Raw genomic sequence first — 13,177 nt, 5'->3', positions numbered from 1 at the left:
AGATCTCCAATGATTCCAACCTTCCCTTTAGCCAATGCTGATTAAAACTTTTTAAAAAGCCACAACTGAAACCCCTCCACTGAAGAGTACAAAAAGATAAAGGAAGCAAAGGATTCCTAAATCTGAGATCCAGAAATCATTTTCAAGCTTAAATACCTTGTTTGTTCACCATGCAAAAAACCCCAACATTTTTGAAGGCAAAACATGCACTTTGCCCTGTAACTCTGTGGCTCAAATCCAGCTTGTGCAGGTTCAAGGATGATAAAAAGCTTTGTTTGATAAGCTGTACAATTAAACTCTCCTTCAGTGCAGTGAAAGCCTCAAGCCAAATTGAGACCATCAGTCAAGAAAATTAATGTCAGGAGTGAACAGCCAAGAAAAAGATATTTGGGTAGTGATGATAGTCAAATACTTTATCTGGAGAGGAAAATGCTATTCCATTACATACCTATCTGCTCATTCAGAGACAAAACACTCCAGAAACTGTATGGAGATGTTTCTCTATCAGAAAACAAATGCAGGAAAATGTCTTTGTCATTTCTTCTCTGCTGTCAGTAAAATAATTTTACCTGTATCTTTTCATTAGATACTAATAAATTCTTTTTCTTGTAATAGAAAATGTTCTGTATCAGAGGCTTGCTCAGTGTTTAGAGGTGATCTCAGAAAGTTCAGTCTCAGTGAAACGTGAAATGAGCAGTGATCTGGCATCTCTTGTGCATCTTTATTATCAAAAAATGCCATTGAGTAAAGTGGATACTTTTCAATTTCTCACATGTGCCAACACATTTCCTCACAGCAGCAACCAACACAATCAGCCACAAACAGGGACTGGCTACTCTCAGCTTCCCAGTAAAAAAACAGATTTCAGAGAGCTCAAAACTGTTAGTGAAGTATAAACTGACAAATGGATAGGAATTAAGCAAAATTCCCAGGCTGAATGCACCACTGAGGCACCACCAGTGCGTGTCCTGCCTGAAACAGACAGGCACAGTTGAAGAGGAGCAGAAAAGTCGTTCCTTCTTCCCAGAACTGCTGGGGTCACTCCATCAAGACAGGCAGCTGGGGAGCTGAGGGGAGCCTCCACAATCTGTGTTCCATTCCTACCCAAGGCTCCCACTGCTCAGGTTTATAACTTGACTGTCTCTCACAACAGAAATATTCAATTTGCTTGAGAGAAACCGTAATAATACCGTGTAGACCACAGACCTATCAAAGCATGCAGCCAGCTGTCTTAAATACTTGCTATGACTCTAAAACTACTACCAGAGCCATTCAATCCACGTTGTCAGGTTACCTTTTCTGTGGTATTTGTATTATTAGTTGTATTCTGGAAGCCCTGGACAATGCCAGAAATGCACAGTGGCCCAGCAAAGCCCAGCAGGTCGGCCAGGTAGCGGAAGGTGCTGCTGAGCAGGATTGGCCGTCCAAAAGCGCTGTACATGGCCAACCAAATGGAGGGGCTCCGGTTGGGATGGTCCTCCACCTTTTTCTGGAAAACAGAAACAGGTACCCAGGCATTAAGAGAAGCCTCCCAGGCTCTATATGGCAACATTCCTGTCTGGATGCCTAAATGGTTCCAGAAAGGTGTTTTGGACCAGGTGAGGCAGCAAACACATCATAATTATCAACAGATTTCAGACATTCTTCACAGCAAGTTCAAATTCTGCCTCCCCTTGCTAACTGTGGTTTCTCACCTCTATATCCTACCACTTTCCTGAACCTGTGAACACAGGAATGCAAGCACAGATTATCATCCTGGCAGGCAGCCATTGTCCCTTGTACATGTGTGCTCAGGGAGAGCTCTGACCTTTCAGCCCTTTGCTCACGTGGGTAATCCTGGTTTCACAGTAGCTGTGAAACCACTTGATCCAGTAAAGGCTTCTGATTGCAGGAAAAATACATGACAATTACAAGAACATAGTTTAATTTAATTTACCTGGAATTTTTTCCATCTCTTGGATGCCTTCCAAGATGACACACTTCAACCAATCAATGATAACTGTGCTCAAAAAATTAAAGCAGAAGACCAGGATGGGAGGTAAGATTAATTCAATCAAGGGTCCTTTCTAGCCTTCAGATCTGTGAATTTACACAGTATCACAGCTCTTGGCTAAAACACCAACCAGCAGATATGTCTTAGTGTAATCAGAAGAGTTCTGATATCTCTGAGGTCCTTTCAATTTAACGAAGAAAGAGTTTTACTGACCAGAGCTGTGCTCTGCAGAGTGCTTCCTTGCAGTTCAGGCGGCAGCTTTTGACACTTTAAACAAGCATCTGTCATTTCTCAAGCAGCACAGATGCCTGCAAGCTGCAAGCCAAGCCAAGCCCTCTTGAGCCTTCACAGAAACATTTTAAGCACAGCCAAGCAACAACCACCCCCTGCCCCAGCAAATTCACCGAAGAAAAGCAAGTGTTTCTGTAACCTCCCTGGCTGCCTCGTCTTTTTTTCCTTTTTTCTCAGTTTTTCCTTTTTATGCTGTTTCCACAGTGAGATAGATCATGTGTGTGGTGCCAAAATGTGCAGGTGGACCAGGTGGCTGCCAGAGACTGGGCCAGGCCAATGCCAAGGAGCTTAGGAAGGAGAAATAAGCACCATGAGGTCAAATCAGAGCTACCATTCCAGAAAGGGGTGAGAATGAAATTGCTTCCTCTGAGGAGGTAAGGAGCACTGGGGCCTTGTGTGAGTTGCCCAGAAAAAAGGCTCTGAATTTGTGGCCTAATGGGTTTTGAGCTTGAGTGCCCTAAAAGGGTTAATAATTTAATAACCTGAACAGCTTGAGAGGAGCTAAGCTAATTTATTGGGTAAACAGCTGCCATCTTTTGGAAAAAAATTGTTATATTATTCTGGGCAGAACTATTCAATTAATGGTAAATTTGGTAAACGGCAAAGGTAAATTCTTATTCCTCTAACAATAGCCATTTTCATTATTACTACAATTCACACCTTGGTCATCACTACGTGAAATCTGTTCCCTTTTCGTTGGAAAAAATACTAATTAATTTATCTAATTTATTGCTAAACACTGCTTTTTCTTCTTTTTTAAATCAGGATTTCATATTAGCTGAAGCATGTAATGGGAAGAGGGGAGAAAGATTTTTTTCTAATCATAATTTATTTTCCAGAATGGTCCTTGATTGTTATGGGCTTGCATAGAATGTTGCTGTGTTGATTAACCAGTCTGGGCTACTGTTCTCAGCTGTGGCACTTGATTAGGTCTTCCTTGTCTTTGTCAACTTCCTTTCAAATTCCTGTAATTTTCTCTACCTTGGCCAATCCACAGTTGGAATAAAGGGCAGTGAGACAGTGCTTGCTGATAAATCAAGTCACCTGTAAGGTTTGCCTCTGTAAATGTGGAAATCTGACTCTTCTCATAGTTCTGGAGCTGGCAGCATGAGCCTGGTGACGAAGAGCAATGCCCTGTTCCTGTGATTTATAATTAACACAATTTCCTGGGTTTTTGTCCTAGCAGGTAAGATCCATAATGGCACATGAATAGCAGGCATAGGAAACTGATGGCCCTTGACTTTAAAAATTGATTTTTCTATTACATGCCCAAAAGAAAAGCTTTCTATTGACCATTGGCACAAACTATACAGGATTTAGGTTGGTGGGCTAAGCCAAATGTAATATCGATGTGCTAAATCTATTTTTGGATATGCGATATATGATGCACTGGTATGTGGTGTGAAACATCTAGGCTGCTTCTACAGAAACTGAAACAAAAGCCAAGCAACAGCAGACACAGGATCTCAGGTTTTTTTGGGCGGGGGGGCAGTAAATGGAATTATGTGAGAATTGATACAATTATTTCCATTTTCATAGCATGCAGAAGAAATAGCAAGACAATGTGAGCTGTCTCAAAAGCATTTTACAATACAGAGTATTCATGGTCATGTTCAGCACCTTTCATCAAGGTGTGATAGGAAGGGTTTGGGAAGGAACAGGAGTTTTCTCTCTGCGGGGCCATGGAGCACAGCTGAGATCAGCTACTTCCAGGCACAGGCAGGGGTAACCCGACTTAATCCAGAGGAGGCTGTGGGGCTCCCCTCCCCAGTTACAGGAAATTAGCGTAAAATACACACTTGGCAGCAGAGACAGTGGCATATCACCTCCTCCAGACTGCAGACCACACTCCAATCTGAAGAATTTTCCTAATTATGTGGCTGTTTTCTGGCCCAACCAGGCACAAGCCAACGCATTTCTGGACAGGAATGAACTGCAGTGAGTTCCACTGCCTGGCTCCTTGGATCTGCTTTAGCCATTTGGTTTACTTTAATGTTATCTACAAATACCAGTTTACTTCAGGGTTACAGCCTGATTTTGAAGAGTAGCACAAATGTGTGGTAATCTCAAGACTTTGGACAACAACAGAACACAAAATATCTGATGTAAGGCAGCATCAGAAATGTAGGTGAGTGTAACTGCATAAATAACATTTATGCAAGTGTTTATATGTGCATGACACACACTGAGGGAAGCTACACACTGAAAGTTTGTGCTCATGCACACAAGCAATAGCACGTTTAACTTGCCTTTTGGCAACTGAACTGCATTTTTGGGCAGGCACAGACAGCACCTGCAGATGTGAATGAGCTACAGACAAATGCTGGCACCCAGCTGTTGTGCCTGTCATCAAGAATGGCACAGACTCAGGTCCTTGGGTCATGTAGGTGCATATCCCTCTTTAAGTAGGGCTTAGGCACCTTAAGGAGATGGCCTAAGGGATGCATCTCTCCCAAGCTGCTGTGAAAAGCTCAGTTCCAAAGACTCAGTAGCTTTCTGCCTAAAGCAGAAGGATCCTGATCTCTGGTCTCTGTAATCCTCGACTGCAGAAGGAAAGAGAAGCAACCTATATCTGTTAAAATATAACCAATTGTACTGATTATTCTTTCATCTCAGAAGGCACAGAAAGGAGCCTGCAGCTCCATTAGGTGGTAGGAGCAGAGAGCTGCCTAAATGCATCCGGAAGTTTCCCTGGAAAATCCTGCCCTACCCAGTGAGTTTTCCCAGCCATGCTTTCTGTACTGGGTCTGGCCGGGATGGAGTTAATTTTCTTCATAGCAACCTGTAGGGTGCTGTGTTTGAGTTTGGTGACTAAGTCACTAAGACACCAGTCTTTTGGCTATTCTTGATGTGTGGTTTTGGCTATTTCTCTGTCTGGAGCAAAAAAAAGGTGAAGATGAGTGTTTCCAGCTGAAATTATGGACAGAATGTCTTCCAGTTTCATAAGTAGCTAAGATTTAAACAAATCTTTCAGTATTAAAATCTAGCAAGTGATCAGTCTGTTGTGGTTTTAGTTTCCAGTTGCACTCAGTTTGGCAACTCCCTCCTGCTATAAATTTACTTAAAACCAAACAGTAACTATTGGATTGGCACTTCCTAGGCCAATGTTTCACCTTGGAACAAACAGTCCTAAGTTAAAAGTTCCTAAAACGAGGATTTCATGAAAGCTGAAGAAATTCAAAGTGATGCTTTGGCTTTCTAAGGCCGAACAGTGACATGGACATCTGTGGTTACCTTTTGCTCCTCATAGGCTTCTTTGAGACAGACATAATTTGTCAGTGCTCTCATTGCAATTGGGAGCTTCCCAATGGCCTTCAGGTCCACAGGTTTCTTGTGAGCAGATATAATGAGAGTGTTCATCCACCAGTAAGTTGCCTTTGAGAGCAAATTGACAAAGGGCTGCAGGAACCTCACCCCGAGATCCTGCAGATCCTCTGGAGGCTTTACTTTCTGAGGGTTCATGAAGAACACATACCTCTGGAGAGGAGAAAATAGACAACATGGGCTCAGGAATTATCTTATTCATAGTAATTTCTTAGTAAAAACTATGTGCAAGACAACCACAAATTTGCATTTAAAGGTAATTATATGTTGAATTTAAATATACATTTGCATGTAAATGGGAGCATTTCCATTTTGACAGATAACTGGCAAACAATTGACCAACATGGCATGTGGATACAGCTCTGTACCATATCAGTTCCACTTATCTCGAGCTGAACAACAGCAAAAATGAATTCTTGGAAAATAATTATATTTTAAATTATCATGGGTAAGAACATATGCTGACACATTCACTACATAAATAGTTCATCAGCACTAACACGCCACATATTTTAAAGATTGCATCCACACACCTATACCATCCTCACGTGCACAAATACACATCTATCTATACAAATATGTGTGCACTTTGTGTGGGTAGATACACACAGGCACACACACCAAGCCCAGGGGATACATCAAGAACATACATTTTAAAGAGACCTAAATCACCACTGATTTCCACAGAATTAACCAAACATTTATGGCCAAGCTAAACTCGGGCCTAAACTTGACACAAACCAGAGTTCCTGGGACTAAGGACCCATCTTCATCCCCATGATACCACTGATATTTTTCCAAATCCTGAGGAAGAAGCCACATACCCTGACTCGGATGACATTGATCTCCACTGCCATCAGCAGCCCGTAGAGGATGACCATTATTCCAGTGATGCAGAAACGCAGCTGAGAAAAAGGCACCCCGTCCTGGCAGTATCTGACAAGCTTGATGGTTTTGGTGACAAAGGCCATTATCCAGTAAAGGAAAAGAGCTGTAAAACAGGTGCAAGTGCATAATTTTAAAAATAAATAATAAATAAGTGTAACTACACCATTTTAGCTTCCATGGCTTGGTACAATGCAGGCCCAGTGATCCTCTATGTCACCAGCCACTGTTTTCTTTCCTGGGCTACAACCCTTCAAAAAGATCCACAATGGCAGATCTTCACACAGGTAAGAAAGTCCATTGAATGGGACTTCCTCTGAAGAGGAACTTTGCTCTTAAAGTGAAGGAAAAGGCACATAGCTTAACAAATGTCATATTGCCTCTTTGAAAAAGCAAGGTGCATCCCAAGTGAGAATATGGAAATGTGCTCATTTTGAAAACGAGTTTATGGAAAGTAGTGTTATCCTGCATCCTGGCTGGTATCTGTCAGGGGCTTGTTCAGGTGGTTGAGTTACAGGCAATTTGGACAATATACCTGTATGGAACATTATTCTGCAATGTCTAGTCAGACCATCTCCTGACTGAGAGAGCAGATGGGATAATCTCAGAATCAGCTGCAAAATATGTTGAGAAAGAGCAGCATCTGCACAGGATGGTTTGTGGTCAGATCACTTTTCAAAGTGGCCTTTTGAAACAGACCTTTTGAATGCAGACAAGGTTTTCCTCAAAATAATGAGCAGTGTCAAAAAACACCTAAAAGCTCATGATAGAAATGCGACAGGCATGCAAGGCTTTCTCTTTTGTGATAAATTTAAAAGCAGTTTTCAATGTGTACCTTGTGAAAGGTGCAGTAATTCCTATGATACTACAGCTGGAAGAGCAGAGAATTATTCCTCTCTCTTTTAATATTCTCTTCACCATCTTCTTCAACCTACACAAGCTGACTTTGACTAATATACTGGGATTTTTAAGAGTAAATAAATATCAGACATAGACTTACCCAGCAGTAACTTTGGAAAGTTGGATGTTTCAATATTATGGTAATAGACTATGGATACTGTGGCAGCCACAAATCCCATTATAGCTGGTAGAAAGAGATGCAGGTGGCGAGATTTCATTTGTCTGAAAATAAGTAAGGTATAAATTAGTGAATCTGGTGCCTTTTTTTCAGCATTGTGTGAAACCATAGGTGTTCTGATCATCTATTTAAGAGGACAAACACGACTTTCCTAGAGACAAAAAGATTTTTTGTCCTCATGAGTGCTTTAACTTTGGTCAATATTTGCTTGCCATAATAGCTCGAAAGAAGAATTAATGCTAAGAACAACAGCTTCACCTTCATCCCATTAAAACCTGGACAGTTCATGAAAGGATTCTATGAAGTCTTTGGGGGAAAACCTCCTCATGGCTTACTAGCCAGCCCGGCAGGCATTAACACTGTTCATTAACAAATGCAATTAGCGTGGTTAGCCACCACACTCTGCCACTTACGTGTCAGAAACAATCCCCTCTGCTATTTCACACACGTGCACGAACAGCAGGGTGAACGTCAGGATCCACCGCAGGTTGTGCCCGGGGAAGTGCAGCCAGGTATTGTGGTGAATCTGCACTTTGGAGCTCTGGCTTCCCCAGCCTGGGAAACAATATGATGGGAAGAGGAAGGTTGTCTCACAGCCAGTCAGTGACTGATCTGGTTGTCAACTTTCTGGGCACACTTATACGCAATCAACACAAGACTACAAGGGCTGCTGTTACTAAAAAGATGACCCAGGAGTGTCTCAGTTGCCCCATAATTTAAATCAAACCCTGGACAAGGAGACAATACTTTTCCCAAATTACAGTCAAAGAGAAATCATCCCTGGCTGAGAAAAAGGATAAGAAAACAAAAAAACCCCAAACATCCCAAGTGTCACGCTCAGACAACAGGGACTGACAGATTTGAAATGATGGCGTCCTCACGTCTTTCATAGTCACAGACAGGAGCAGGAAAAATTCCCAACTGATATAAAAGCTGCATCCTCAAAGGAGGCCTCCAAGATACATTTACTTGAAACAAGTAATATTTATGATCTGTTTCAGGCCTGTTTGGGACCACAGTCTGAGGGAATGCTGAACAGTGATTTCACAGCTTCTGTCCCTCAGGCACAGCCCAGCCTCCTAGGCCTCCGCATTCCTGGCCCTTTAAAGCTCCCAACACAACGCCAGGACTCAAATTAATCAACAAATTAAACCTGAAGCCTATTTCCATGTCATCACCTCAGATGTCACTTGTCCTTTCCAGGCAAGATCCTCTCTGAGGCCAGCAACCCAGCAAGAAGCGGGACACAGAGGATCTGAGGGAGGTGACCGGCCTGGGGGAAGCGGAGGCCTGACCACAGGCTGACTCCTCATGGTGGCGAGCCTGGGCCTCTGTCCCTTCCCACACGGACACAGGGCTGTCCTGAGTCAGGAAGCCCAAAAGTCCCTCTTACTGTAAGGCAGCTCCTGGAATTCCCTGACAGGCTTCCCAAAGCCCGTAGAGAATCCCAACAACAGCACATTTTGGGGAAGTAAAGAAACCAAACAAAAAGAAACAATTTTGATTTTGATTTTGTGCTTTTGATACACAAGGATGCAGCATCTCATCATGCTTAGAGGCTCCTCAGGTGACTTAGGAACACACAAACCAGAACCTAAGTTAATTCATTCTTGGAAACTGTCAGGATTTCACCATTTCATCCTTGTTTAATAAGCAAAATACTGCAGGAACCAATTATTCTCTCTTCTCCTTTGAGAGAAGCATATCTCAAGCATTTTCCATCATTTTCTGAAACTTTTCTAATCTAATGTGGTTTTCTTTGACCTTGCTCCTATCTTTGTCTCTCCCAAGCTGCTTTTCATTTTTTCTCTGCCCATACATCTGCACAAACACAGCTCATCACCAAATTTCTGGTTTGGAGTCAGACTGTACCAGGGGCTTCAGTTGGCTTTTAATGCTCTGTTCAACAACTATTTGTCCTGATAATTAGCATACAAAATAGAAACCAAATAATTACATACTTACATAAATAACATACAATTTAAACTAATTTTTTGTCCTAACTTTATTATGAAATAGAAGGAATTTTCAGTGGCTGCAGTACTATTTCAAAATTGATTGGCTAATACCTCTAAAAACAATCGAAGCAGCACTTGATGTTAGAATGTTCTCAAATATTATCTCTGCCCTCAGACCTTGCACTGTACTTCCATCAAACACTTCTGCACAAAGCCCTGTCCTTCAAGGATGACTTGCATCTCACCTCAAAGGAAGAGCCAGCACTGAGGTAAAAATCCAGCACTGTTGGAGAGAGTTTCCATAACCCTGGGGTTTCTTTCTAGTCTTTGGTTATTAATTTGTTAGAATTTGTTTCTTATTCTCTTGCTTAATTATTTAATTAGATTTTAGTCACTGGATCATGTCACAATTAGGTAGAGAGTGTCTTAACCCACAGGTTCCTGTAGCCTTTTATTAAAGCACTTTGAAGTCTTTTACATAATGAAAGTCCCTAAATCTCAAATTTAAATTCAAATCTTCCTTGTGGAAGAAATTAATACAATGTACATATGCAACACCAGGAAGGTAACAGGGAAGAACTGACATGGCCATTTCTCATGCAGTTGTCAGGAGAATATTAATTTTCACTAATACTTTTGATGGTTATTCAAGTCTCTTAATCTCCTATGATCAGTTAGCCACTGTTTGACATCTCTGGAGAAGTATTAAATTGCGTTTATTTCACCACTGCAAATTAACTGGGATAAAAAGACCACTATAGAAGAAAAGTATCATTAGAGTACTAGCTTAGATGGGTTTTTTTACAAGACTGTGTGAGTTGGAGCCCCTCCACTGTCCTAAATTCCTCAGGAGGGATTTATCATTTCTTATTATTCATTCCTGTGGGGGAAAAAATTATCTCTATTGCTCTACTTTCATTTACAAATGCTGGCAAAAGAAGGAATTATTCTATTTTAAATATTTCCTACACTTCTCCTAGCCTTGGATCCAAGGTGAACATTTTGGATATTCTCTATAATTCATGTAACTTCAAGGAAATTCAGACCCACTGCCCTAAGTCTTCTAATATCTAATAATAGCAAAGGTTGCAAGTTGCCAGTTTCAAATCTGAAGAAAACTTCTACAGAGAGAAGTTTCACAGCATTGGGATCTGATCTCTCTGGTTCTCATCCATCTCTTCATGCTGATTAGTTCAGATTTGTATCTAAAATTCCCACATTTCAGTGGGTTGGCCTCACGTCCTCTGGGTGAAGCCATTCTGCCTCCTCTTTTTCAGAATTCATAAATACAAAGCATCCGATGGTTTCACCAAGCCCATACAAACATGATTGAGTATAAATACATGCTCTAGTGTTTTTGGGATGGCAGAACTCCATGGAATAACTCACCAATGAACAAAATTGGGAAGGTGATAAAGAGCAGGAAGACATGAGGGACCAAGTTGAGGGCATCCACAAAGCAGACGTTCCTGAGGACGCCAGCACTGATGTTGTAGGCTGAGGTATTGTCATTACCACAAAATGCGAGTCCCATCTCTTCCAGAGGGTCTGGCTACTATCGAAAAGAGAGAATTGTTGACTACCAAGAGTGCTGGCATTCCCCTTGGCTAAAGACAAAATAAATATAATAAAGAAACCGGGAAGGAACAACCCATAGAGAATAACACAGTCGTATTTTGAAAATTATTTCAGGCTATGTCAAATACAAGCACATTAGAAGGCTATGTTTATATGACATTAGTATTATTTATATTTTGATAATATTCTTTATATTTAGCTGCATTCATTATTTAAATGCTATTTTTAAATACATTATGCTATAACTTCTAGTGCTCATTATAGGCACAAACACTATGCTGCAAAAGCTCTGTAAGAATATAAAGAAAGAAAGTAGAAGATTTGAATAATAAGTATTTCCATTTCTCATCACAAAACCCAAATGGACAGAAGCTGATTTCTGTGTGTTGCTGTTTCTTTGGCGAGCCAACACTGTCTGTGCAGTATCTCCAACAATTTGTTGCACTGCATTCCCAGTGCAAGCTCTGAACCTTTGGTATTTGTGATCTGGCAGCCTAGCACTCACTGATATTTTGTATTTCTTCATTGTCACGTAGAACAATGGACACATACATGAGACATTACAGATGAATGACGAACTCTTAACCAAAGTAGATTGCCTAGGCAGTAAATCAGCACTTATGCTGGATCCTGAACGTCCTTATGCTTAGACTCATCCCAGCAGTCTCTGACTTCCATGATTTCTTGTGAGATTATCTTTGTACACCAAGATAAGCTCCTGTGTTTGTGGTTGCAGAGCGTGGGCCATAGAGTGACCCAGAATTATGGCCAGGTTCTGGCTCATGGCAACCTGTGCATCATTTATTTTCATTCTTCTTTATAAGATCAAACAGGATTGCAAAGTCTTAGCTTGCTCATTTCTTTGCCTGAGACTTACACAGCAACAGAGTGCTGTAGAATAAGTTATGCAAACTCATTCACCCACACCTTTTTCCTTTCTCGAATTTTACATGCTAAAATAGAAGGAATATATTTAATTCAGCAGAGCATCTGTCTGCAACAACGTTGGCATTAATGAGTTTTGCAGAGTCAGAACAGGATAGAGATGCAAAAAATGCATGAATGCTGTTTAAAAACAAAAAAAATCAGCTGCATGGGGAGAAAAAGGTTTCCTTCTTTCCTCAAATAGCTCAATTAGTTCTGTAAGTTTAAACAAGGTAATCATAACAAGGTAAGCATAAACTACACAAGTAGTCCCTTAGAGACAGAATAAACATGCAGACTTTCCCAACAATACAGAATTCAAAGAGGCACTTTGAACCTCTGCTAAACCCCCTTTTCGCTTTTAACCAAGTTCTTTTTGGATCTGAAAGCATAACCCGTATCAAAACACATCAGTGGAGTTTCTTTGAAAGGAGTGTGATAAATGCATTCCCTTTCCCAAATATAAGAGCAGTTTATAGCTGAGATTTGCCAGAAGTTAAGCATAACTCGCATTCACGTACTCACTGTGAGGCAAAAGCTGAGGGTCAACCGACTCAAACTTCAGGAACCACCACCTGCTAACAGTCCATGTGCTGTAACACAATTTGATGGAGAGTTTGGCCCATTCTCTATAATGAATAGAGTGATATGACCACTATCATTCTATCAGTTTGTTTCTCTATCAAAATACATTCATAAATGCATAAGGCTAATAACAAAAAAAAGAAACACTCTGTTAATGCGGGCTCTGTCTGAATATATCGAGGAGTTATTAGCAAAAAAAGATGGAACTTTAAAAACAAACACACAGGGGTTGTTTGGGTTTAATTTGTAAAAGCTTGACATGTCTTTTTTAAGGGAAAGATAATGATAATGGTAATCTCTTGAAAATCAGAAGTGCTGTTTCCTCATTTTTGTCGAAGGTCAGAAGTCCAAGGGAGTTCTGCTGGGAATTTTCCTCCCTTTCCCACAAGGATGACTCTTTTCTGAGGCAGCATAAGATGCTGTTGTGGTCTAGTGGTTGGAGTGGTACCGAAAGGCAGGAGAATCCTGGGTTCAGATGAGCACTGAATCATTGACTCCCAGTGTAGCTTTTGGCTTCTAGCCAAATATCAATCTGGGAGAAAGGATGAAAACCACATCCAA

General features: G+C 41.0%; 1 protein-coding gene across 4 annotated transcripts in view; it reads right to left on the bottom strand.

Annotated features, from left to right (window-relative positions):
* The window catches only part of ABCC9 (ATP binding cassette subfamily C member 9), a 71,275-nt gene that overhangs the window by 49,366 nt on the left and 8,732 nt on the right, over positions 1-13,177 (bottom strand). For all 4 annotated transcript variants that reach the window (XM_042050752.1, XM_042050753.1, XM_042050750.1 and 1 more), the window contains 7 exons: positions 12,557-12,660; positions 10,919-11,084; positions 7,985-8,126; positions 7,494-7,615; positions 6,433-6,599; positions 5,519-5,761; positions 1,295-1,489 (listed from right to left, as the gene is read on the bottom strand). In XM_042050752.1, coding sequence (XP_041906686.1) covers positions 1,295-1,489; positions 5,519-5,761; positions 6,433-6,599; positions 7,494-7,615; positions 7,985-8,126; positions 10,919-11,063 — 1,014 coding nt within the window. In that variant the 5' untranslated portion in view covers positions 11,064-11,084; positions 12,557-12,660. The remainder of the gene's footprint in view (positions 1-1,294; positions 1,490-5,518; positions 5,762-6,432; positions 6,600-7,493; positions 7,616-7,984; positions 8,127-10,918; positions 11,085-12,556; positions 12,661-13,177) is intronic.

Source organism: Corvus kubaryi, unplaced genomic scaffold (genome assembly GCF_017639235.1).
Source record: "Corvus kubaryi isolate FWS band 111438036 unplaced genomic scaffold, C.kubaryi_AGA036_p1.0 74, whole genome shotgun sequence".
Classification (NCBI taxonomy): Eukaryota; Metazoa; Chordata; class Aves; order Passeriformes; family Corvidae; genus Corvus; species Corvus kubaryi.
Note: the sequence above shows the minus strand (reverse complement) of the source record. Positions and strands in the feature narration are given on the sequence as shown.